Below are 23,641 nucleotides of genomic sequence, written 5' to 3'. Positions count from 1 at the left end.
GATAGTAGAGGCCAGTGCTAGGTAAATTTGAAGTGGGATAACTAAGCTTCCCTTTGTAATTTCAGAAAGCCAGTTTTACATACTGTTTTTCTGGAAGTATTTCCAGAAGTCCTTTTTTTTTTAGGTTGATTCATGATGTTTTTCTTATGAATCATTATTGTAAAATATAAAATCAATTGCCTTCTTATTTTTAGTACTTGACATTAGTTATTTATATTTAGTCTTTGAGGCTTGGTGGGTATTCTTTATTTTGAATATTGATGGTGTGAAGAACTTTCATACTGTGGAAACATTACTTTTTATGTAACTGTTAGAAATCAATAATGTTTTTTTATATATATTGAAATGTTTACCTAAACTATTTTTAGCAACATAATAAAAAAATTCATCTGAAATGATTAAATCAGGGGATTATTAAAACTTTAAGGAAAATATTACCTCAGTTATATGCCTTAGATTCTAAGGTAGACATTTTCTGAATCTATCTGTGAATTGTCTGTCATTTTAGGTAAGATCTTCACTTACTACTACTTTCCAGGATTCAGAGAGCAAAGAATTGCATTGATTGGTAATATTTATGGCTGATGGTCAGGACTGTAGTAGTGGTAATACCTTATAAAACTTGCTCTCCCTTTTCTTCCTATACATCTTTTCCTCCCTTTTGCAGGAAAACTAGGAGTCTATGATGCTGATGGTGATGGAGATTTTGATGTGGATGATGCCAAAGTTTTACTAGGCAAGTAGATATTTTTTTGTTGTTGTTAGTGGTGGTAAAATGCTAGAAACAAAATAATACCTTTGCCTTGACAATATCTTTGTCCAGTGATACACATTTTATGGAAGATATTTTCCCACTTCAATTATATATTTCATTCTCACTGAAATGTTAATGGCTTAATTGTTTTTCCAAGTACTTATATTTCAATGTACTTTTATAAATGAATAAGCATATAGCTCTTGCACATATATTTTCAATAAGTATAATTTAATGTCTGTGTTCAGATTTAGAGCAGTTCCTATTCTCAACTTAATATTTGAACATAGAGATAATGTACTAGCCTGTTTTCAAGTGTTGTAATTATAGCCACTATTTAGCATCAGTTGATATAATTCACTTCCATTTGAAAATGTAAGTTTCTAAAGACTTTAATTAGTCTATTTTGAAATAAAATTGTGGTAGCAAACATTTTTTAAAAATATTCTATGCATATTTTAAAGGTAATATTAAAATATGAACCAGTAGTTTTTGGTTGGGTTTCTTTATTTTGGACATCTTGAGCCCTTCTCTTTGTACCACCAGAATTACCTGTCTTTATCTTTGAGATATTTCTTGTAATATATAAATATGTGATATTCCCTCATTTGTTTTAAAATGCTGCCTTCCTAGAAAGGATGATGCTAATTTTCATATACAAATTTTATGTAATCTGGCCTGGTGAGATGTGTGTTTCTGCTTATTAGAGAGCAACACTTTGCTTTACTATATACTGCTGTTACATGTATTAAAATTTTGTATATTAAAGTATTTAGAGAAATAAATATATCATGATAATGTATACTATGCTTACTAGATTAAGGGTGCAAAGAAATTCATCTTAGACACACAATTTTGTGTTTATTTTACGGATATAAAAAAAATGGGAGGGTATCACATCTATAACCAACAGAACAGTTTTAGGTAGATTAATTTTAACCTCCTTATAAAACAGGAAGTTCTACATATGAAAAAAGGGGTTTAGTTGTGATTAAATGTATTTTGCTTCTTAATTTTGACCTTAGCTTATGTTTTCTTATTACATCTCAGTGAAAATTATGTTTGCTACTTAACAGTGGAAGCTTGCTATCAACTTTTTTTCCTATCTTAACCTTAATGGAATTTTCTGAGTAATTTTGTCATTATATATCTAAATTTTTCTATGAACATAGTAAATCCTCAAGACTATAATCCTAGACATGCAAAAGAAGTAAAATATATAGAATTTAACCTCTCAGAATGATGCTAATTTGCTTGCCTATAAATGGTTTATTACTCCATTGTATTACTTTACTTTAAATGCTGGATTCTGAATAGTGAAGCTTTTTCATGTTAAAGATAACTTCATGTGGGCTATGTTTCCTCATTTTTAGAAATAATATTACTTCTCATTTATATTTTGTTGGGTTTTTTTTGGCTTAAAGTCAGCTATGTGGTCTATCAAGAAATATCAACTGTTAAAAATTAAAATGTTATTTCTTCCATAGAACACTAATTTCTATATCAAACAACATTAATAACTTGATTTTTAGTAGAGTTTCTTTCCTGTAAGGTTATTAAGCAACCATTAAGAGGTTAATTAATTGTAACTTAGAACATTGCCATTTGCAGTAGACACGTATTTGGTATGGGCAAATCATAACTTGTTCCTTTTATAAGAATTATATATTTGGAGGTAGAACCAAATTTGGTGAATCCCAGAGTTCATTTTGATAATTTGACTATTAAATGCACAAAGGCTAAAATAAACAATTTTATCATATAAAGGTAGTAATTCACAGCTTGTGGCTTCATAGCTGAAACAAAGGGTGAACTGTCAGACTCACTTATGTCTTCTTTTTTTTTTTTTTTAAGATTTTACTTATTTATTCTAAAGACAGAGAGAGAGAGAGAGAGAGAGAGGCAGAGGGAGAAGCAGGCTTCCTGCAGGGAGCCCGATGTGGGGACTTGATCTTGGATCCTGGGATCATGCCCTGAGCCAAAGCAGGCACTCAATCACTGAGCCATCCAGGTGTCCCTCACTTATGTCTTCTGACCATATTTCTATAGTGATTGAATTCTCTGCAGGAAATACAAGCTTGACTGGAATTGAATTTTTTAAAAAGCTTCTTTTTAAAGATTTTTATTTATTTATTTATTTGAGAGAGAGAGAAAAAGCATAAATAGGAGAAAGGGCAGAGGGAGAAGCAGACTCCCTGCTGAGCAGGGAGCTTAACAAGGAGCTCCATATGAGGATTTTGAGATCATGACCTGAACTAAGGCAGCCGCTTAACTGACTGAGACACCCAGGCACCCCTGGATTTGAATTTTATGACTAAAGTTCTTTTTTTATTTTGGGAGGTTATTGCAGTTTAGTTGTGCTTCTGTTACGGGCAGGTGGTTGCAAAGGGAGAGCCTAGTGAAGTGTCTAGGGGTACAGAGATGTTAATGGGTTCTGTATGTTCAGGGAGAGGCTGTGGGGGAGCAAATACAGTGAGCGTGTACCCAAAAAGGGTACATTCTTTTGGAGAGGCAGCTCAGGGGTAAGGGCTTTGGATTAAGGCACTGGGAAACCAAAGGGCAGATGCAGGTAGGAAGCTAGAGATTAGGGGAGAGTTTGTAGTAACAGTTGAAATATGCTGAGCTTTCATAGGTTTGGCATTTCTTTCATAAGTGTTTCTTTCTACATTCTTAAATTTGCATATATCTAATCTTATCAGTTTGAGGAAGTGTTCGCATTCATATTTACATTTGACATCTTAAGATTTGGTTTTTCCTGTGAAATATAAAGGGAGGATGAAATATGTGTGAGTAAATCAAGATGTTCTGAACAGCCATCATTAATTTCATTTCATTGTTTCTGGCTGTGGCCCTTATGATTTACTTTGAAAATATGCTAAGCCTTTTCCTTTTCTAACAAAGGTTTGTTTGTTTCTTTCTTTTCTTTCTTTTCTTTTTTTTTTTTTTTTGAGATTTTATTTATTCATGAGAGACACACAGAGAGAGAGGCAAAGACACAGGCAGAGGGAGAAGCAAGCTCCCTGAGGGGAGCCCTATGCAGGACCTGAACCCAGGATCCTGGAATCACGCCCTGAGCCAAAGGCAGATTCCCAACCACTGAGCCACCCTGGCGCCCCTGCTAAAGCCTTTTATAGTTGACATAGCTTCCTACTTTTGTGGCCAAATTTTTAAAAATAAATTACCTTTGATACTGGTTTGGATTATTGAAAACTGCATTGCTAGAAATTGGATTCTCTGAAAACTTGTTTCCCAAAAAAATCAACAGGAAAATGGTCCAAGGACCAATTGCTAAGAGTAACATCATTTTAGAGTAATGCCACCTAAGGATTACATGATTGTCCTTTTCCGTGACTAGCACCTAGCTGGCACCATATGAGGTATGGCTGGAGAACAAAAGGGAAGCCAGTCAACAATTCCTAGAGCCTTGATAAACATTTGTAGACTAGACAGATGCATAAGTGACCTAGATCTTGTCCACTCAGAGGTGCTCACACCCTGCCCTTGGTTCAGGCTTGCGCTTAGAGGCTAAGGAATTGTACACCCAGAATATTTCCTTTTTCTCTTTGGAGTAGTACTTTTGTCTTAAGAACCAAAGGAAGGTTGCATAGTTGGGTCGGTAGTTTGCTCAGGTCCTTTTCCACATTTGTTAAATACTTCAGCTTGTCATACTGAAGGATAGCAAAGTTTTATATTTTGTAGTTGATACTTTGAAGTACTAACATTTGAAAATGGAGAGAAGTAAAGGTTCATTATAAATATACATAGCTATAGTGTTTCAAGGCAAGAATAAGAAACAATGTTATTCCTACAGAGATTTCAGTGGAAATACAGATCTCCTCTGTTCCTAGCATTTGTCAACTATGAAATTCAGTGAAAATATATTCTAGTTGTGTCAAAAAGTAATTTAAATACCAGAAATACCAACTTGTTTTCTCTCCGTGACCCCCATACACAAACAATGATACAATGTAGGTCTATGCACTAAAATGGGGAAAATACACTGTCTACTTTAATATTTATACTAGGTGTCTTATTGTTGTACCTTATCTGTTGTACCTAACCAGCATCTTGATTGCTGGCGGTTATGTTACATGGAGAAATGTGTACTTGCCAAGGTCTAAGCTACTGAATAAGGTGGTTATAGTATGAAAAGCTCAAAAGTCATGAATGTTCACATTTCTTACAGCCAGAGCTTTCTACCCTGTTTTTTTCTTTTTCAGAATTACGGGTTTGTTTTATAGAGCATGGCAATATTGGTGGATTTTGATATTTACTGGCTTGTGCGATGTTTCTTACCCAAAGCCAGTTCTTCACAGGAAAAAAAAATAATAAAACCAATATATTCTTTGCTTTCTTTCCATCATGATGTCCTGTTTTGGAAGTAATACTTAAAAAACAACAGGAATCAGGGGGTCTTTACAATAGAAGCTCATTTCTTGGGCTTATGGGAAGAGGACTTTAAATATTCCGGTTGCAAATGACTGACTAGGGCCTTGATCAAATTTAATATTGGTAAACAGAATGAATATTATTAATAGCTGGCTCTTTTTATTGGTCAGAATTATAGGACCATGAGTAAGTAGCCAGAGCACTGTAAAGCTCACATTTTATAGTGTGAAAATTTGATTTTCTGATATTATTTGAATAAATTTCTATCCATCTGTGGTTGCTATAAACAGTAATCTTGCTAGTCATATTAATTCCAGAGTTTCTTAAGTAAACTCTAGGCCCAAGGGGGAAAGTGTGAGGAAATGAACCTTTTTATTTTCTTCAATGAATATTTATTGCTATATGTGAATGCTTGTTGTATAATCAACTCTCGATAATATCTGGTTGGTAAATCAGCAAAATGTGGAGGCTGTTGGAAGGATCTTTTTACCTACATACTACTTTTGTTCGCTTCACATTGACATTAATCAGTTGATTTTGGCTAATACAATTTTGTGTATGGGGCTCTAGATTCTCTAATGAGAGAAAGGCAAACCTGGTCAGGGGCTGGTAGAAATGGCAAGGATTGGTCAAATTGTGCCTTTCCTTTGGTACATATGATTGAGAGTTGATTGTAAGGTGTGCATCGTAATCAGTTTCTTTATTTTCCAAAGTATCTTTTCTGTAAACTTCTGTGACCATGATGCACATCCTTTTTGAGATCACTCTTCGTCCACTTCTTTTTTCCACCTAACTGCTCTCCTTATTTTCTCTTTCTCTCTTCCTTTATTCTTATGTAGGCCTGACCAAAGATGGCAGTAATGAAAATATTGATTCTCTTGAGGAAGTCCTTAATATTTTAGCAGAGGAAAGTTCAGATTGGTTTTATGGTTTCCTCTCATTTCTCTATGATATAATGACTCCTTTTGAAATGCTAGAAGAAGAAGAAGAAGAAAGCGAAACTGCAGATGGTGTTGATGGTACGTCACAGAATGAAGGGGTTCAGGGCAAGACTTGTGTCATTTTGGATTTACATAACCAGTAACTTTGATTCAGGGACTGAAGTCATTGGCTTATGAAAACCCGAAGCAGTGTCCTGTTTCTTTCTTTCCTTTGCTCAGCCAGGGCTTAACGTGCAGTGGGGCAGCTGTGATCAAACAGTATAAGGCAACCATGTGATCTTTCTCCCCAATACAGCTTCTAACTAGTCCCTGCTCCGCTCCCCCACTTCTAGTGAAGAAAGTGGCATTCCTCATTTTTGTGTAGTCCTTTACAAAGTGCATTGAGAATGATGTTTTTGGTGGTATAATTGGTTTCTGTATCGTTTTGTTTCAACTTATGTATTCACTGAACTAAATTTAGAAACTTCAGAGCAGATTGTTTTGTGATTAACCCTTGATGCTTGTCTTTCTAACACTATTAATTGAGATGATTATAATGGACTTGATTATAAAAATGTCTCTAGCATGATTCATAAATTAAATGACTGTTGATCTTTTAACATGACTGGTGTGTAAGGTGATGATGGTTCTTTAACAAGCTGATATTTTTTTATTGTAATTTGTTTAGGTTAACTGATTTGTCAGATAGGTTAATACAAATTTCAGTGTAAAATTCTGTATTAATGGTGCTTTTAAAATAATTTGAAAATAATCCCATGTTTTTGCCTTAGGGTAGTGAAATTACTGTATTCAGATAGTAGTGTGTCTGAATATTTCTGTATGAAAGCAAAATTTATTTTTAATTTTATTTCCAAATATACATCCAGAGAAAGTAATTTGTATTTTTTTTAAGCAGGCATATTACACAGGAGGGAAAATGTGAATATGTATCTTAAATAATGTTGTACATATTAAAATTATTCATCCTAAATAAGTCTTTTTCCATTTTTTTCCTGTATTTCCTTATTAACTGGCCATCACCTTTGGCTTAGATAGAATACGATTTTTTAGATTTGTAAATTAAACTTACAAAAGTGGTCATTCCTTTCATGAGAATTTTTTTTTTTCTATTAGAAGACCTTAAAAATGTTTTTGAATCAATTCATTTAAAATGAGTTTGCTTCAGTAATAGCAAAAGGAATTGCATTAGCTGTATATAACATGCATCCATAAAATGAGATTTCATCTGTTGCCTTACCTCTGGAAAGCGATCAGGACCTCTGGTTTCTGTTACCCTTTTAGGGAGTGGTGTTTCATGTTTTTAAACCCCTTTGAGCTTCTATTAAACTTAACTTGGCTTTGATTTCTCATAGAGCTTAAAATTGAATATGTTTCTATTTTTGAGCATTTTATTTAACTGTAGTAATTTCTCCTTTTCAAATACTCATTCCTTGTCTTTTCATTTGTAACCAAATTGCTTTCAGTGAGTGTTTAAATCACCCATTTTTTTCAGAGGGGAACACTACAAATTTAGTTTCTCTGTTGGAAATCAAGATCCTAGGCTTTTCACATATTTATAAGTATGTATTGTAACTCAGCCATAGCCAGAAAGTAAAAGTATCAAATCAGAACACTGGAAACACTAGATAGACTTGCCCCCTTTACTCACCCCTTACATGTGTCAGAAGAAACTGTGCAACTTGTAAATCTTAAAAAGCATTATTTAAAGCTGCTTTCGCATATGGCTGCACATGTACATTGGACAGTGATCTCCTAAAGCTTACATGGCTGTTAAAACTCTAGTTTGTTTTTCCCTCATTATTCAGGGAATATATTTCATCCTGTTAATGTTTCTGACAGTGAAAAGCTTCTGATTTTGAAATGTTAATATCCTGAAACACAGGAGTATGATTTTAATAATGTTCTTTTTGAAAGTTTATACAATCTTTGTCCATAATTCATTGTGTCTTCCACTTTGAGTTTGAGTACTGTGAAATACCAATGTTCATTAGGTTTAAATTAAAAACAATCTTAGGCCTCACAATGAAATACACGTAGCTGCTTGTCTGAGATGTATTTTTTAAAGCGGTCTTAGTTTTCTGTGCTTCCTTACTACTAACTCTAGAAGATGTGCGATCAGTTTGAAAAGTAAATTAATTAAATTTGTGTGTTAAAATGTTTGTAATCATTACATGGTTTTTTGTCATGATCATGATACTAATACATGTTTTAGGTACAGAAATTAATTATGCTTTATTTTTGTAAGTGAAAAGTAAGGAAGTGAGATAGTTTTCTATTTTGTACCCCCTCTAGTCAGCCCTTTTGAAAAGTCTCTAATGATGGTTAAAGGGAGCTGGTGAACCCCTGACTTCTGTGACTTCCTTCAACTTGTGGCTAAGGCTTGTTTAGTGAGAAAAAAATAAAGTTGTTTGCAAAACTAATGTAGAGTATTTTGAAGCTCATCAAAATTATTTTGCATAAATTTTATTATAATTTTTAATTTTTAATCTAAAGATTTAGTGCATAATTTTCTGTTTCATACTATAAATATGCTCCTAGCTTTATGTCTTTTAAGCTTATTAAAAAGGCAAAATTGTATTCTGTACATTTGAATATTTATTTGTAGTTATGGAATTTTAAGTTGTATCTTATTTACTCTGCTTTTCTAATTTCAAACAACTAGAAGAACTTTGCAGAATGTGCTTGGAATACAGGTGTAGTCTTGTCTCCTAGCTGCCCTGCTTGTTTCTGTAGATGCACTGCCATGTGTCCAGTTGGGGACTCTGAAGTTTGGTTCAAAAAACAAGGAAGTGGCATTCTGAGGATTTCTTTTCTGCACTGTAGCTTCTTTCAGCCCTGATTTTCTCTGGAACGTGAGTGGTGGGGTGTTATGTTAGTTCGAGAGCCATCTTCTGGGTGTTGGTCTTATTAAATCCCTGGGGCCTAACTGCCAATGTGCTGCCTGGGAGAATCACATAGATGCCTCAGGTGTAATGGAATGCTGGGTGACCCTGCCATTTCATCTTGCACTTGATTCTTTCTTCTAGGAGTTACCTACCTGTCTCATAGAGCTAGCTGTATCCAGACATGTAAGAAAACTTTTCTGCTTGAATTCTGGTTTGTTTTTATTTACAGTTGGCTAGACTGAATAAAATGTTTTCTGTGCACCCTGATAAAGCTGTGGAGAATTCTCAATAACAGCTCTAAGGATAGATAATTTATTATTAATTTGATCGATCACTTGGTAGATAATACCTTTTGGTGCTTGATATCATCATCCTTTCTAAATAAGATCCTGCTGTATGAAATAAGTAGTTTTCTGTGATTTGGGCTGTGGAATTTTCTTTGATTACAATGCATATTTGGTGCATTTTCGTGAAATTCACCGACTCAGACTTAATAATTGCAAGTTAATTGATAGAATTTTATGCTAAATTCTCTGCTTCTGATATTGATATTTGTATAACCAAGTAAAAATGGGAATAGATATTTTAACTAGACTGTGAGTTCCTTGAAGTTAGGAACCAGGTCTCAGTCTTCTTTTGAATCCCTCTTCAAAACTGAACCTAACATAAGATATTTATTAAATATTTTCTGGGGGCATTAGTCTTGATAAGTGAAAGCCTCAGGAGTTACCCATCGTATGATAAAACACTAAGGTTTGTTTTTTTTGTTTTTTTTTTTTTAAACCAGCTTAAATAAGTGAAAAAAATATTGGACTTTTTTTTTTCCCCAAGAAAAATGACATGTGGAATTTCATATGGTAAACTGACCTGTGCTATCTGAGTTCTTGCAGTGAGCTTTCCTGTATCTCTTACGTTCATATTTTAATCTGCTTCTTCATGCAAACTTCCAGTCTCTGGATGCAATCCCTTCCTGAATTGAGTCATTATGTTCTCTTGTGTTCTAATCTCTCCTTTCCCACTCATCACAGAACACTGGAAGGTTTGTAGCTTTTTTTCAATAATGTCTGTGATAATATTGTTACACCATCTATTTAAAAACAAAAAGGAAATTGGTATAGTGTGCTGGCATGCATTTTAGCCAAACTAGACATCCATTCTAGAGCAACAGTCTGCCTAGCTCTGAGAACTGCCTTTCCCCTTCCCCCTAGTCTGTAGTCAGTGTTGAAATAAGTTGTGATGTTTCAGTATGGGAAAGAGGAAGATGAGACACTGAAGCTCAAGGTGACTCACAGGTCTCACCAGGGAGTGACAGAAGAGACCAGAGTACAAAGTGACACCCAGCCTACCAAGCCTATGGCCAACTCTCTGAAAACCTGTAGTAGCTACTTGGGTTTCTGTAATGGAGCCAGTCTTCTAAAATTATGTCTGTTGCATGTGGTGGAACCACAGGTCTAACCATTGGCTTAATGATTCAGCATTTTAATTTGATACAGAGCATTTCATCTTGAAAATGTGTGGGATAGTGACTCTGAGGCAGTTGCCAAAATAACATTAATTACTTTCAGGCAACTCTTGTTCTAAGGGAAGGACATAAGGCCTAGTTTTTTAAAATGTCTGTTAAAAAATTCTCAGTTAACAGCTATTAACAGTTATCACCTTAAAAACCATCGGAGTAACCATAATGGCAAATGGAAATAAAGCACATGGTGATTACTTATTCTTTGCCATTCTCTTTGGCTGCAGCCACTTCCTGATGCTTTTTTGATGACTACCTTCAGTTGGAATGTATTCTATCAACAAAAACAACTTTCCTCCTAGTGAAGTTACAGGGAATACCAAAATGCTTCCTTTTCAGGCTCTGATTGATACAATTTTTTACATGCCACTTGGAAACTATTTTTAAGGAGTTATATTGTCATGGATTTTATTGTTTGATAAAATTGTCCTCCCTCTGCTGTTATTTTGCTCCTGGGCATTGGCTGTGGTAGTAGAGAGAGAAAAGGAGAAAAATAGGGTATGCTAGTTGATTTTTGACACTAAAGGGAGTCCACATCAACCATAGTTACAAGTAAGAACTTAATTCTGTCCATAATTCAAGATTATATAAAAGCAAAGTCTTCCGTACTTGCCTTGTGTTTTTCTCTGGGGCCACTTCTTTGACGTCCCCAAAGTCTTTTTGTTTTGTTTTGTTTTTCTCTTTATATGCTGCCACTAGTCCTGGATCACCACTAACTCCTTCTCCACCACTGGGCTTCACATCGTTTATGTAAAAAGATCTATTCTAAATTCACCTGAACTGAGCCTATATGTAAGGTGCTCACTGCTGTGACAAAGTGATTTTTTTAGTAGGTATTCAGAACCTTATCCGTGCTCTTCCATCTTCTAGGGTCATTTTATTCTTCTGGAAAATGATTTTGCTTTCTGCTTTACCAAGGCAGTTGTCTTTGGCTTTGGTTTCATTGTCTTTGTCCCTCTACACTTTATAGCATTTCTTTTTTCTCAGAATTTTCTTCGTCATTTCCTCTCATTGATCATTTTTGCAGGTGTTGCATCTTCTGGTTTCCAAAATTAAGTCTTTACCCACATATCCCCCTGCATCTTCTGCCCTCATGATCATTTCTCCCCTCTTATTGGCTCTGTACCTGTTTCCTGCAGGCATGCCTTTGTTTCCTCTAGCCATCAAATATGCAGACAGTGAAATCTTGCAAACCCTTATTTCTCTCTACCCACTGGGAACCTTGGGAAATTCCACATCTGATTAGTTTTCTCCGAAGAAGAAGGCAGTCAGGGGGCCCCACACACACACCCTGGGTTTTTGATCACCTTTTCCTCACCTCTGTTTTCTCATTGTAATGTGACCACCTCTGTTATTGTAAAGCTGTAATCTGAAGAACCTTATGGGATATTTAATAACTAACATAATTCAGTAAAGTTCTCATCCTACACCGTTGCTCCTGCCTGCCTTCCTAAAGCTGCACTTTTGATTGGAAGAACACTGCGTTTTCTTGACTCTCCTCTCATTTCTTGTAATGTAGGGCCTCTGTTGACTTCTTCTTTTCTTGGTGTTGTGCTTTTTCTCCTGTCTAAACCCTTCCTTTTGAGACTGCACGTGACCAGTGTTGTTTAAATTATTAGCTTAGTCTTTATCGTGTCAAAAATATTGAAAAATTATTGACTCTATTCTTTAAGTTCAGAAAAGGTAGCTAAAGTTGGAATTAGTACAGAGCATTACACATTGTATCACTCTATGGATTTATGCCTGAACTGGGAAACTTTTTAAAAAGCACTCATTATTTTCTCCTGTTTCACTAAGCTAATCTAATATTTTATTTATTTATTTATTTATTTATTTATTTATTTATTTATCTATCTATCTATCTATCTATCTATTTATTTAAAAGATTTTATTTATTCATGAGAGACAGAGATAGAGAGGCAGAGACATAGGCAGAAGAGGAAGCAGGCTCCACGCAGGGATCCTCCTGTGGGACTTGATCCCGAATCCCGGGATCATGCCCTGAGTCAAAGATAGACACTCAACCGCTGAAGCCACCCAGGTGTCCCTCTAATGTTTTATTAATAGCAAAAGTTAACTCTAGGCTTTTCATCAATATAGCTCTTTTGACTCCATCCTAACAGTGACATTTGGTGGTTGGGTACTCTGATTCTTAACCACTCTGCTTTTTACCAGGAAAATCTGGGCATGCGTTGAGAGCATATGCATGAATTAGGAAAGGGACATGAACAGCATTAAACATGCATTTTAATGTTTTATGCTAATTTCTTTTGCACACTGGATAATGCTCATGTATTTAAAAGTTGGTATTACAAGAATAAGTTTGATATTTTATTCTGAAATAAACTTTAGTGGGGAGTGGTCCAAGATGGCATTTGGTATTATAAGGTGACATGCTGTTTTTAATAGAATTTGGGGAAGATTCAGGTTTTATCTGTGAAAAATAAGTTGTCACTCATAAACACTAGTTATGATTCTGTATGTATATAAGAAATTGGACAGTTATAGATAGCTATATGAAACAGTTAATTCACATTTCTTTTTCAAATGTAGCTAGTAGTAAGACATGCACTAATACTTTTTTTCCAGGATAATGATATTTTGTTTTTCTTAACTGAAGTATAGTTGACACACAATATTACATTAGTTTCACATACAACATAGTATTTCAACAACTCTACATGTTATGCCATGCTTGTGACAAGTATAGCTACCATCTGATGATAGCTACCATCTGATGATACTGGTATTTCAACCAAAGTATATCGCCATTCTCAAATGGACTGTCTCATTTGACAGAAACAAATCATGATGGATAAAGGAAGGAATTTAGGAATGGAGGATGATTTGAACAATATAACAGAATAGGAGTGAAAACATCTCATACTGAAAGTGGGGGTGTGATTAGGGTTTTGAGAAACATGGAGTAGGTCCTGCTTGGGGGATTTCTTTTACAACCATAGCCAATTGCTGCTGTGACAGATGGTGCATGGTGCTGCCCCCACAGGAGGTTACCAGTAATCACCACACCTCCCACTCTTAGAGCCTAGGAAGTGGGTTGGCAACTTGGAATGCCACCTTGGAAAGTTTGCTGATACAGGAGTATAAAATAGCATTTGTGTGATCAGGAGATAGAACTGAGAGCATTGGTTGACTGGGATGCCAAATACAGCTTGGTTAGAATGAGAGTGTACTGAGAGGAATAGGGTATTGACATTAGTTGGAGGTGAACCCATTATCAGAACTTTTATTTGCCAAGACAAGAAACAGAAAGCCATCGCAACATTTTTAGATGAAGAGTAAAAAATTTAACATATACTTATATGACTGTAATAATATCTGTATTTGCTTGTATAATTTTTTTTATGCAGAAAGTTTGAAACTATGGAGGAAAAAAACAATGGTTTTTCAAACCATAGAGATTAAAAGTCTATCAAAATATGCTATACTTTTTTGGATGGAAATGATGATTGAGCAGGGGAGTGAAGTCTCCTGGTCTTTTCTTGTGTGGTGCTTGTAATTGATTATCTGTGTCGAGCAGAGGGCCACTGGCTACAGCTGAGAGGGAAATGTGATTTCAATGGTAATTAGGTTTTTCTAAAGCCCACAGTTCTTTCAAGTCTATGGCAAGTCATGAAGTTGACTGAATCTTAGGCTGATTACAATGCATTTTTTTATTATAGTGAAAGTAAAGTTTCAAAATGATGTACAAATGATAATATTTATGTGTTGAAGGAGTGTGTTTTTTAAATGATGAGTTTAATGTAATTTGTTTAATAGAGACATTGATTTTAACTATAGATATTTATTTTATTATTTTTTAAAATATTTATGTGTTGAAGGAGTGTGTTTTTTAAATGGTGAGTTTAATGTAATTTGTTTAATAGAGGCATTGATTTTAACTATAGATATTTATTTTATTATTTTTTAAAAGTTACTTCATTTTTAATTCCCTTAATATTTTCTGTTTATAACCTGTTTTCATCTTGTAAATACCAACAGAAGGACCTGGTGGGGTAGCCAAGAGAAAAACTAAGGCTAAAGGTATTTTTTGTTTATCAAATTAGCCTTGAGTGAATCAAATTTAATGCTTGAAAGTGCATGACATTTTCTAGATATGTTAATGCAGCTACTAATGCTAAACATTGCTTTTTGATTTGGGTTGCATCTTTGGCCAATAGTAGTTTTATCAAGACATCATTAAAGAATTTTTTGCCACAAACCTATAATTTTAAATATTTTCCTTTTTTATGGTATCAAAACTTTTGTAACAGTCTTTAAATTAAAAACATAGAGTGATATCATAATATTGTTATACTACATCTAAACTTACATCCAAACTTGCTATTATTGTCTAACCTAAACCTTTCTTAGTTTGAACTTTTTAATTACTATTGGAAAAAAAAAAAAAAGATGAATTCTTTACTGATTGATTTCATTTTTTCCAAAGCTCTGATGACACTCACTCACTCTTAGAGCATAATAAAAGCCAGAGTAAGCACACTTAGAGTTTTCAGTGAAGTGAAAAATTTAGATTTATAATCTGGAGTACTGCATTTCATTGGTACAGAATTTGCTGTGTTTTGGTATTTTAATTCTTTAAAAATTGCTGTACCTGTCAACCATTATTTGTAGGCTAACAGCTTATTATTACAGCTTTAGTTTTGTTTTTTTGTTTTTTGTTTTTTTTTTATTTATGATAGTCATACAGAGAGAGAGAGAGAGAGAGAGAGGCAGAGACACAGGCAGAGGGAGAAGCAGGCTCCATGCACCGGGAGCCCGACGTGGGATTCGATCCCGGGTCTCCAGGATCACGCCCTGGGCCAAAGGCAGGCGCCAAACCGCTGCGCCACCCAGGGATCCCCCAGCTTTAGTTTTTATATCCCTGTGGTTTTTCTTGTTCACATGTAAATATTTATATCCTTTAAAGGCAGGGGCAAGGGAGAAGTGCATGGTTTTTTTTATATAAACTTAAAATATTCTTTTGTGTTTAAGTGCTTAGCATATTGTTTTTAGTTTGTTTTTTGGTAAAACATTAACAGGTGAGACTTGACAATGTGACTTGCAGGGTTTTGTGATTTGTATTTTAATTTTAAGATTAGGGAATTTTAATGTTTTAACTTTGTATCCCATCTGAATAATTCCCAGCAGGAGAACTATTTTTACCATTTTATTCTAATGTCAATAATTAAGAAATAAATGACCAATAAAGTATAATTTATACTTGATCTGGAGAGGCGAATCAAAAATTAAAAATTTAGTATTGTAAAATATTACAAGATCTGACTGCACAAGCGCTCTTGCAATGCCATTATCTGTGTCTACAGATATTATCTACATTATCTACAAACAGCACTGAAGTAGGTGAGGATTCGGACGGTTGATTCTTTATGAATGCTATTGCATATTTTTTATAAGGTTTTAATAAGATTTTCAGGAAGAACTGAGTAATAATTTGAGCTCTGTGAATTTTACATGATTTTAATGGGCATGAACATCTCTTTCACAATTTATTAAAGAAGTCTTTCATTTTCTTTGTTTCTGCTTAAATGCTATGTAATACAATAAACATCTTGCTTCTCTTAGGATTTTCTAATGAGAGCAAGAAGGTAAAATTCAAAGCTTTTGCTAGCGGCTTTATTAAACTTTATGTAAAATGGATTGAAAGCAGGGTCGGTCTCACACAAGATTTGGAATTACCTGTATGTTCCATTTAGTTGCTCTCTTGCCTATGAGCATGGATGGACAACATGTTGGCTTGAGTGGCTCTACATAAATTAACAGGAAAACATATTTAAAGGAATACTGATTTCATAATATTGAATATAAGCAGACAAGAATGTCTGCTTGTCATTTTAAGCACTATAGATAATGAATTTAATATTTCATACTCATGGACATTGTTTTTTTTCTTACTTAGCTAAGAAAATTAAATGGTATTTACTTTTTCATCTATGCATTGTATTTGTTTTCAAGGCTTATAAGCACAAATATATTAAGGACATAATTTTTGCCAGAACTGAAAGTTTTTAAATTATCTTTGGATACTTGCAAATTTTGGAATTTTTTCCTTAATATTGCCAGTGTTCCTTTAATTATGTCTTTATAATTGTGAAATGTGAGTTGTTAACACTGGGTAAAGTTTATGTATGGACTCATTTTAATAATATTGCATGTTGGCCTTATTTTAAAACAAGTCACAATCTATTTCAAGCTGGAGAAATATGATGGCAAGTTTCTGGCATTTCTTTGGTAGCTGATACTTTGTAGAGGTTTTGCATCTGGTTTTAGCCAATGTAAAACTAGGGGATGAAAGTCCCATTCTGAATGAACATTTCATGTGTGTGGAGAGATAAAGACCATATATTTAACACTAAGTTACTGTCCTGTGAATTAAGAGATGCTTTCAATAAACTTTTTTTCCTTTGATTGGAAAACCTGAAAGTTAAAGAACTCACTAAAGAAGAGCTCAAGAAGGAAAAAGAGAAAACGGAATCAAGGAAGGAGAATAAGAACGAAGAGAGAAGAAAGGGGAAGAAAGAAAAAGAGGATGAGCGGAAGGATAAGAAAATTGCTGATGCAGATATATCCAGGAAAGAATCTCCAAAGGGTAAAAAGGACAGAGAGAAGGAGAATGTGGGCCTAGACAAAAGTGCTAAAGCCAAGGAAAGTAGGAAAAAGTCAACAAATGTAAAGGATGCTTCTAGTAAAACGGCATCCAGAGACAAAGATGACACAAAGGAAGGTAAAACCTCTAGCAAACACACACACTCAGCGAAGGGAAATAACCAGAAGAGGAAGAACTGAAAGCTCTAATACCATCATCCCAGGAAATGGTAATGTTCCTCATCACAATTTACTGCTATAGGGCAGAAAAAATATAGTATCGCTCTGGTCGGGGAAGGTATGTCAAATAGCCATTGAGTGTATTTATTGGTGCTCAGTATGTAAAGGGTTTGAAATTTTAGATACACTGTCTCATGCCTCTCAGTTTAAAAGATGAAGCTTGTAAAAACCATGTAATAAAAATGTGATATAATAGCTTCTGTTTTTATTAATTTATTGATCATGTATCCAGATAAATGTATATACATGTAATATGAATTGTAATGTACTTATTAATCAATGGAATACTTTCACCAGGGTTAAATGTTAAGATTTTCCGTAGTGTGTATATGCAGAATGCCGTTCCAGTATGACAGATGGTTAGGTGACAGAGGTTTTCTTCTTTCTCCCTTTATGTGACCTTTGTCGTCTTTTCTCCTTTCCCTTCCTGCTTCCTTGCTTCCCTTTCTTCTTCACCTGGCTGTCTCCCTCTCCCCTTCTCTCTTCTTCCTCATCCTCTCTCCCCCTTCTTCAGGTTCTTCCCTGGATTCTCCTTTCCTTCTCCCTCTCGTCCCCTACTAGGTCTCCCCTCCCCAGTCTTATTGGCTCTTTTACCTCCTCCTTCTTCTGTCTGTGCCTCCTGGCTACCCACCCCCCTCAAGAGCCTGCTCCTCCTCCCAACTTGCTTTGGCCACTCAGTGAATATTTTGTGTTTCTTGTGTGCTACACACACTGTTCTGAGAACTCTGGATACAGTCATGCATAAAAGAAAGAATTTGTCTTAGAAGAAGAGTTTTAGAACACTTTTATTGATATCTTCACAGATTCAGATGAGTTACAAAAGACTAAGTATTTCAAATTAGGGTATACTTTAATCTTTTATCACACAATTTTCCCATTATTTTGGTGGAGTGGCATATATTTTTCATATTTGTATGTATTATGGTTTACCATTTCTAAGGAGCTTGAAATTTGAGATCTAACTAGAGATCAGAACTCAATCAGAAAACATGTAATAAAATGAAATTTCAATAAGAATACATTTCTATTAATGGTTTGTGCTGTCCTGTGCTTGAAGTCTTACATCTCTAATTGTGACTGTTGGTGAGATTCAGTTATGAATTAGAGAAGAGTGGCCTGATTTGTTATAACAAAATCAAAAGTGCTACCACAAAGGTTTTATTTTTAAAAAATAATTCTTCAGGGGCACCTGGGTGGCACAGTTGGTTAGGGATCCGACTCTTGGTTTTGGCTCAGATCATGATCTCAAGGTCATGAGATCAAGCGCCAGGTAGGCTCCACACTCAGTGGTGTCTGGTTCGGATTTCTTTCTCCCTCTCCCTCTGCCCCTTCCCACCGTGTGCTTTCTCTCTCCCCCTCAAGTGAATAAATAAATCTTAAAAAATCTTCAGCTTTTCTGTGAAGAGCTTAAAAACGTAGGATTTGGCCTAATTGAAGTTATTTCAAATCAGAAATAAGCATTAAGCGCCAGTGTTTCTAAAAGTATTGTGCACCATTTTCTTAAGTGCTTGCACCTTTTCTGCTTAAAATCAAGCACTTGAACATTTGACAAGAATTCCAGATGACAAGAATTTCACAGCAAAGGGAAATCCTAGAGAATACTTAGTCTAGCTAATCCAGTCTCGTTATTTTCTTTTTCAAAAACTATAGCCCAAAGAAATTGTAACATTTTAACTTGGGGTTTCCTGTGTCGACTAGTCAGGGTTTTGTTGTTTTAATAATTACTGGAACATTGTAAACCACAAAGGGAATTTTATGGCTTATTTGATTGGCAGATACAGGGGCTTTAGGTGAATAGATCCCAAATAAAGACCTGTCATCAGAGCTGTGTTTCTTCCTACTCTCAAGTCTTGGCTCTGTTGATGCTTTTCCTTGACTTTATTCTATATGGAATTGTTACCACATCATGAAGTAGATGGCCCTCAGCAAGCCCCAGACACATCTTTCTATTTGAGTATTCCTAGTGCAAAGAGCCAGTTTTCTGGAATGGCTCTGGGAGAAAAGTCCCTAGGAGAATTGCAACCAGATTGCTTAGGCCTGGTGACCATTTGTGATCATTCTTGTGGTTGGGGATGGGTAAGTCCACTGGCCTGTCTCCTGTGCACAAAGCTTTGGGTGGGAGTTGGAATGGGTCCCGCTAAAACCATATGAAATGTTTCCCGCAGGGAAAAGGGTGTCAGGGCAGAGAAGAGGGAGGCTCTAACTAAGCACTGAACAGAACAAGAAGCAAAACAGATACAATACACGTAGAAGTTACAATATCTTACAAAATATATCCTGATGTTAGATCTTGCTGTTGAGATTTTTTTAATTGATCTTTTTAATGATTGATTTTTTAAATTTATGTACCAAATTTTAAGTTATTTTTTCTATAGGTTTTTTTTTTTTTTTCCTTGAAGAAGCGCTGATAATTATATTTGCATTTACTGAGGACATTCTAATAGTTTCTACCTTGGCTTTTAAGGGACAAAAGTGATGTGGGATAAAATATATAAATGCTAAATTCTAAGAAAATGAGGGAAAAAACATCTTAGAATAACCTAATCAGCAAAAGCACAGTCACATTTTCTATTGCTCTTTGGTAAAGCAGTTGGAAATACTTCTGTCGTAGTTTTCCTTTGACTATCAGCTCAAGCATTAAATTGAAACATCTCTACTAAAAGCATTTAAATAGATTTCAAGAGCTCTTATGAACTATTTTCTTTTCCTCCTTTTTTCTTTCCTTCCCTTTTTCCTCAGTAAATAAAAGGGTTCAGCTGAATTTATTGAAGCTGAGGTCACACTTCATCTAATTGCATTGGCATTTACTATTCAACTAAAAACTTAGTGTGGGAGAAACTTTGCTCATGATTAATAGTTTATAACTGTGCTTGCCCTCTGAGTTTTACTCACTTTTGCATTCAGAGTGTAGTAATTTCTATTTTCTCCTGCTTCATATTGTTATCTAAGAATAATTAAAACCAGAAAGTTTATTGCCCTTTTTAAAAAGTCATCTAAAAGCAGGAATAAAAATTTCCTAATACAAAGTAATTAGGAGTCAGAAGTCCCGAAATGCAAAAATAAGTTTGTCATATCACAAACAAAATTTTTCTTTAAGATACACTATGAGATGATACTTCAGATTTTTAAAAAATGACATTACTGGCATAATTTTCCTTACCTTTTTTATGATAGTATTTCACCTGAGTAGCAGGGTCACTGTAAAGATAAAGATGGTCTGTTTTATGAACATATCAGTTTTTCTAAGAATCTTTTTTTATTGTTTAAAATTTAGATGAGTTTTTTTTTGAAAAACTATCATTTTCTACATTTGTTGTGATGTGTCAGGTCTGTTTCATTTATCAAGGGCTTTGTGTGTGAATTTTAGTTCTTGATAACATCATTTGTAATAACCTGTTTGAAATCTTACTACTTTTTTTTTACAAGATTTTTACTTGTGGGATATTTGCATTGTGTATAAGCATTTTTCTCAACATTTCATGGTAAGGGAGAGAATGATAAATTGATATAAATCTGTCAGCATGAATGTTTGACCCAGGAGGATTCATCCAATAAGTAATTGGTTCATAGAAAATATTTTATAGTGTTATGACCTGCGTAGTATACAACTCTTACATTCAGAGGTTCTCAATCTGATTATTTGGATAACAAGGACTCCCTATATATATTTCATTTAAAAAAAAAACAGGTAAACATCATACACAGGTCTGATTTTTAATTTTAAATGTTTTAACTGTAGTGTCATTTTCTGTGAAATGGGTCTGGTGACTTAAGCTGCATCTCCTGGCTTGGGTTCCTTTCTTCTTTGTCCTCCACTATTCCTTCTCCTGGAATAACTCTCCATTGGTAACAATTCTCTAAATTGATAACTTGGATTATTTCACTATAAAAGGCATCTTGGAAATGCCAGTGTTCCTCATTTGTAAATTAAGATGATACATTTCCTTCATGTGGCTGTGAGAACTAGCTGGTGTTTGGATATGCATAAAGAGCTGGCACATTGTTCATTTCCCCCCTGTTCTATCTAAAGAGAAAGTTTTCATTCTTAAGAAACCGAAGGGTGGGTGTTATAGAGCCGATCTGTGTTTTTCTCATGGAAATCTTGGGGGTTTTTTTGTTTTTTGTTTGTTTGTTTGGTTTTTTGTTTTTTGTTTTTAAATCTTGTTTGAGGTCATCTGAAAAGATCCTCAGGAACAGTCTTCAGCCTCAGGTCCTTCCTCCTCTGTTGGCCTGAAGATAAAACCACAGGACCTAGATGTTTATTACCAGTTTGAATATCAATTTTACATAGAAACCAATTTTCATAAAAGCTTCAATATTGTAAGCCCTACAAAGCAGAAAGTCATCTATTCTCCTTTTCTTTGTTCTCATTTCATACCTCATTTGGTTTCACTTTATGTGTATTTATCACTCTGCATTAGCATCTGTATATCATAGAGTTGTCATTTATTTCTTCCTTGCCTCAGACATCACCTCTCTTGTATATCCTAAGAGATTAGAGGAAGACATACACTTAAAGCTTTTGTGTTATTTTTGGTATGGTATATCTGTGGGCTGCGTCATCTCTATTTTGCATTTATTGATCCATTCATCAAATATTTTGAGTATCTGCAGCGTACCAGGCTGTACTAGGCACTGGAGATAGAAGTGACAAGGTGACTGCAGTCCCTACAGTGAAATGTAACGAAATAAACAAGGGGTTGAGGAAGAAAATAATGAACCGGAGCCATCTATTACCGGCACTGCCCACTCTTCCGCTCTGCCTACAATGTGTTCCAGCTCATGTGGTGGGCTACCTTCCACCTCTGCTGCAGATCCAGCTGAGTCATCATGTCTACATGGACATTTTCTCCGATCCTCCCAGGTGGTGGGTCTGTGTGTCTTCCATTTATCATGCTCATCACTTTGCTTCCTTTCCTGGATATTTGCCGGACTGTGATTTATGTCAGTACCTGTCATAGCAGCAGAGAATAATAGGCACTCAATATATGTTTACTGAATGATGAACATATAAAACACAGATCATTTAAAAATATTTCAGATCTGTATATACTATTGAGTAATATTAAAAAGAAGAAAACAATCTTTAAAGAAGGAAGCAGGTGTTTCTGCAGTTTTGCAGTATGCTATAACCACCTTGGAGGCTGCCGATAGCTGTGTTCATGTCGTATGTGTGGAGGGAAAGTGGTAAATTTGTTTTTTTTTTAGAAGAATTGAAGGGAAAAATTAATTTGTGGAAAAGATGTATGTACTTAATTTAATAATCAAATATAAATGTACATTTAATAATTCTTGAAACCCTTCTAAGGAGATAATTTTATCCCCTTTCCAACTTGTGGAAGGCAAAGCGACTTCAGTGGTAATGTGTTCAAGATGGGATTCAGATGGAATTCACTGGCAGCCCTCCTGGTTCACAAACCTGAGCTCCTGTACACCATCTCATGTTGCAGATGTTCAGACAAGTCCACTGCATTCCAGTCTTTGTGGAGACCCTTCAGTGGTCCTGAAACCCGGGCTCTTAGCAACCCTTTTGGCAGTTTTACTCTTCCTGCAATCTGTCTCTCTTGGGTCGTGTGAAGATGCTTTGCATCTGGAATGGCTCTTACTATATATCATGGGGCAGCTCTTTTAATTCTGGCAGAACTTTGACAGGGCTGCAGTTGAGATATCTGCTAGGATCTGTATTTGCTGATGATACAAGCAAGGAGCAACAGTGAGGGTTAGTGTGGTCAATCAGTGTGTGCATCTTTCTGTTTTATTGATTTTCTGGAATATTTTTCAAGTTCATGGACCTGTTAGGGTTATTCTTGGGGTATATTGATTTATACTGTTAGACTACTTGCATTTGAAGCAGCAGCAGTCCTGAGCTCTTCCCTTTTGAATAACAGCAGCTGGAGTAACCTGGGGAGGTAAGATCAAAATTTTCTTCCATCTGTGCACTACCAAATCAGTAAGCCAAAGATTGATAAACCAGTTTTTTTTTTTAAGATTTTATTTATTCATGAGAGACAGAGAGAGAGGCAGAGATATTGGCAGAGGGAGAAGCAGGTTCCCTGTGAGGAGCGGGATATAGGACTTGATCCTAGGACCCTGGGATCACGATCTGACCTGAAGGCAGCCGCTCAACCATTCATTGAGCCACCCAGGCACACCAATAAGCCAGTTTTTGAAAATGTTTTGGCTCTTATGGGCTAAGTACATGAAGTCCTACTTGTAGTTCTTTCCCAGATTTTGTCGAGGAAGTGGTATGTGTAGAATTCTTATAAAAAATGAATCCTTTATTTCTAGTCAGAGGGAATAGCTCCATGAT

General features: G+C 35.1%; 1 protein-coding gene across 18 annotated transcripts in view; it reads left to right on the top strand.

The window, feature by feature from the left end:
• The window catches only part of ASPH (aspartate beta-hydroxylase), a 213,038-nt gene that overhangs the window by 39,101 nt on the left and 150,296 nt on the right, over positions 1–23,641 (top strand). For 7 of the 18 annotated variants that reach the window (XM_049103940.1, XM_049103941.1, XM_025477817.3 and 4 more), the window contains one exon: positions 668–736. In XM_049103940.1, coding sequence (XP_048959897.1) covers positions 668–736 — 69 coding nt within the window. Of the gene's footprint in view, positions 1–667; positions 737–5,982; positions 8,505–14,487; positions 14,530–16,930; positions 18,349–23,641 lie in introns of those variants that run through there. The other 11 variants (XM_035708219.2, XM_035708218.2, XM_035708220.2 and 8 more) reach the window with 3 other exon arrangements.

The sequence above is a fragment of the Canis lupus genome, chromosome 29 (assembly GCF_003254725.2).
Source record: "Canis lupus dingo isolate Sandy chromosome 29, ASM325472v2, whole genome shotgun sequence".
Classification (NCBI taxonomy): domain Eukaryota; kingdom Metazoa; phylum Chordata; class Mammalia; order Carnivora; family Canidae; genus Canis; species Canis lupus.
The sequence above is the reverse complement of the archived record's forward strand: the minus strand, read 5'-3'. Positions and strand labels throughout refer to the sequence as shown.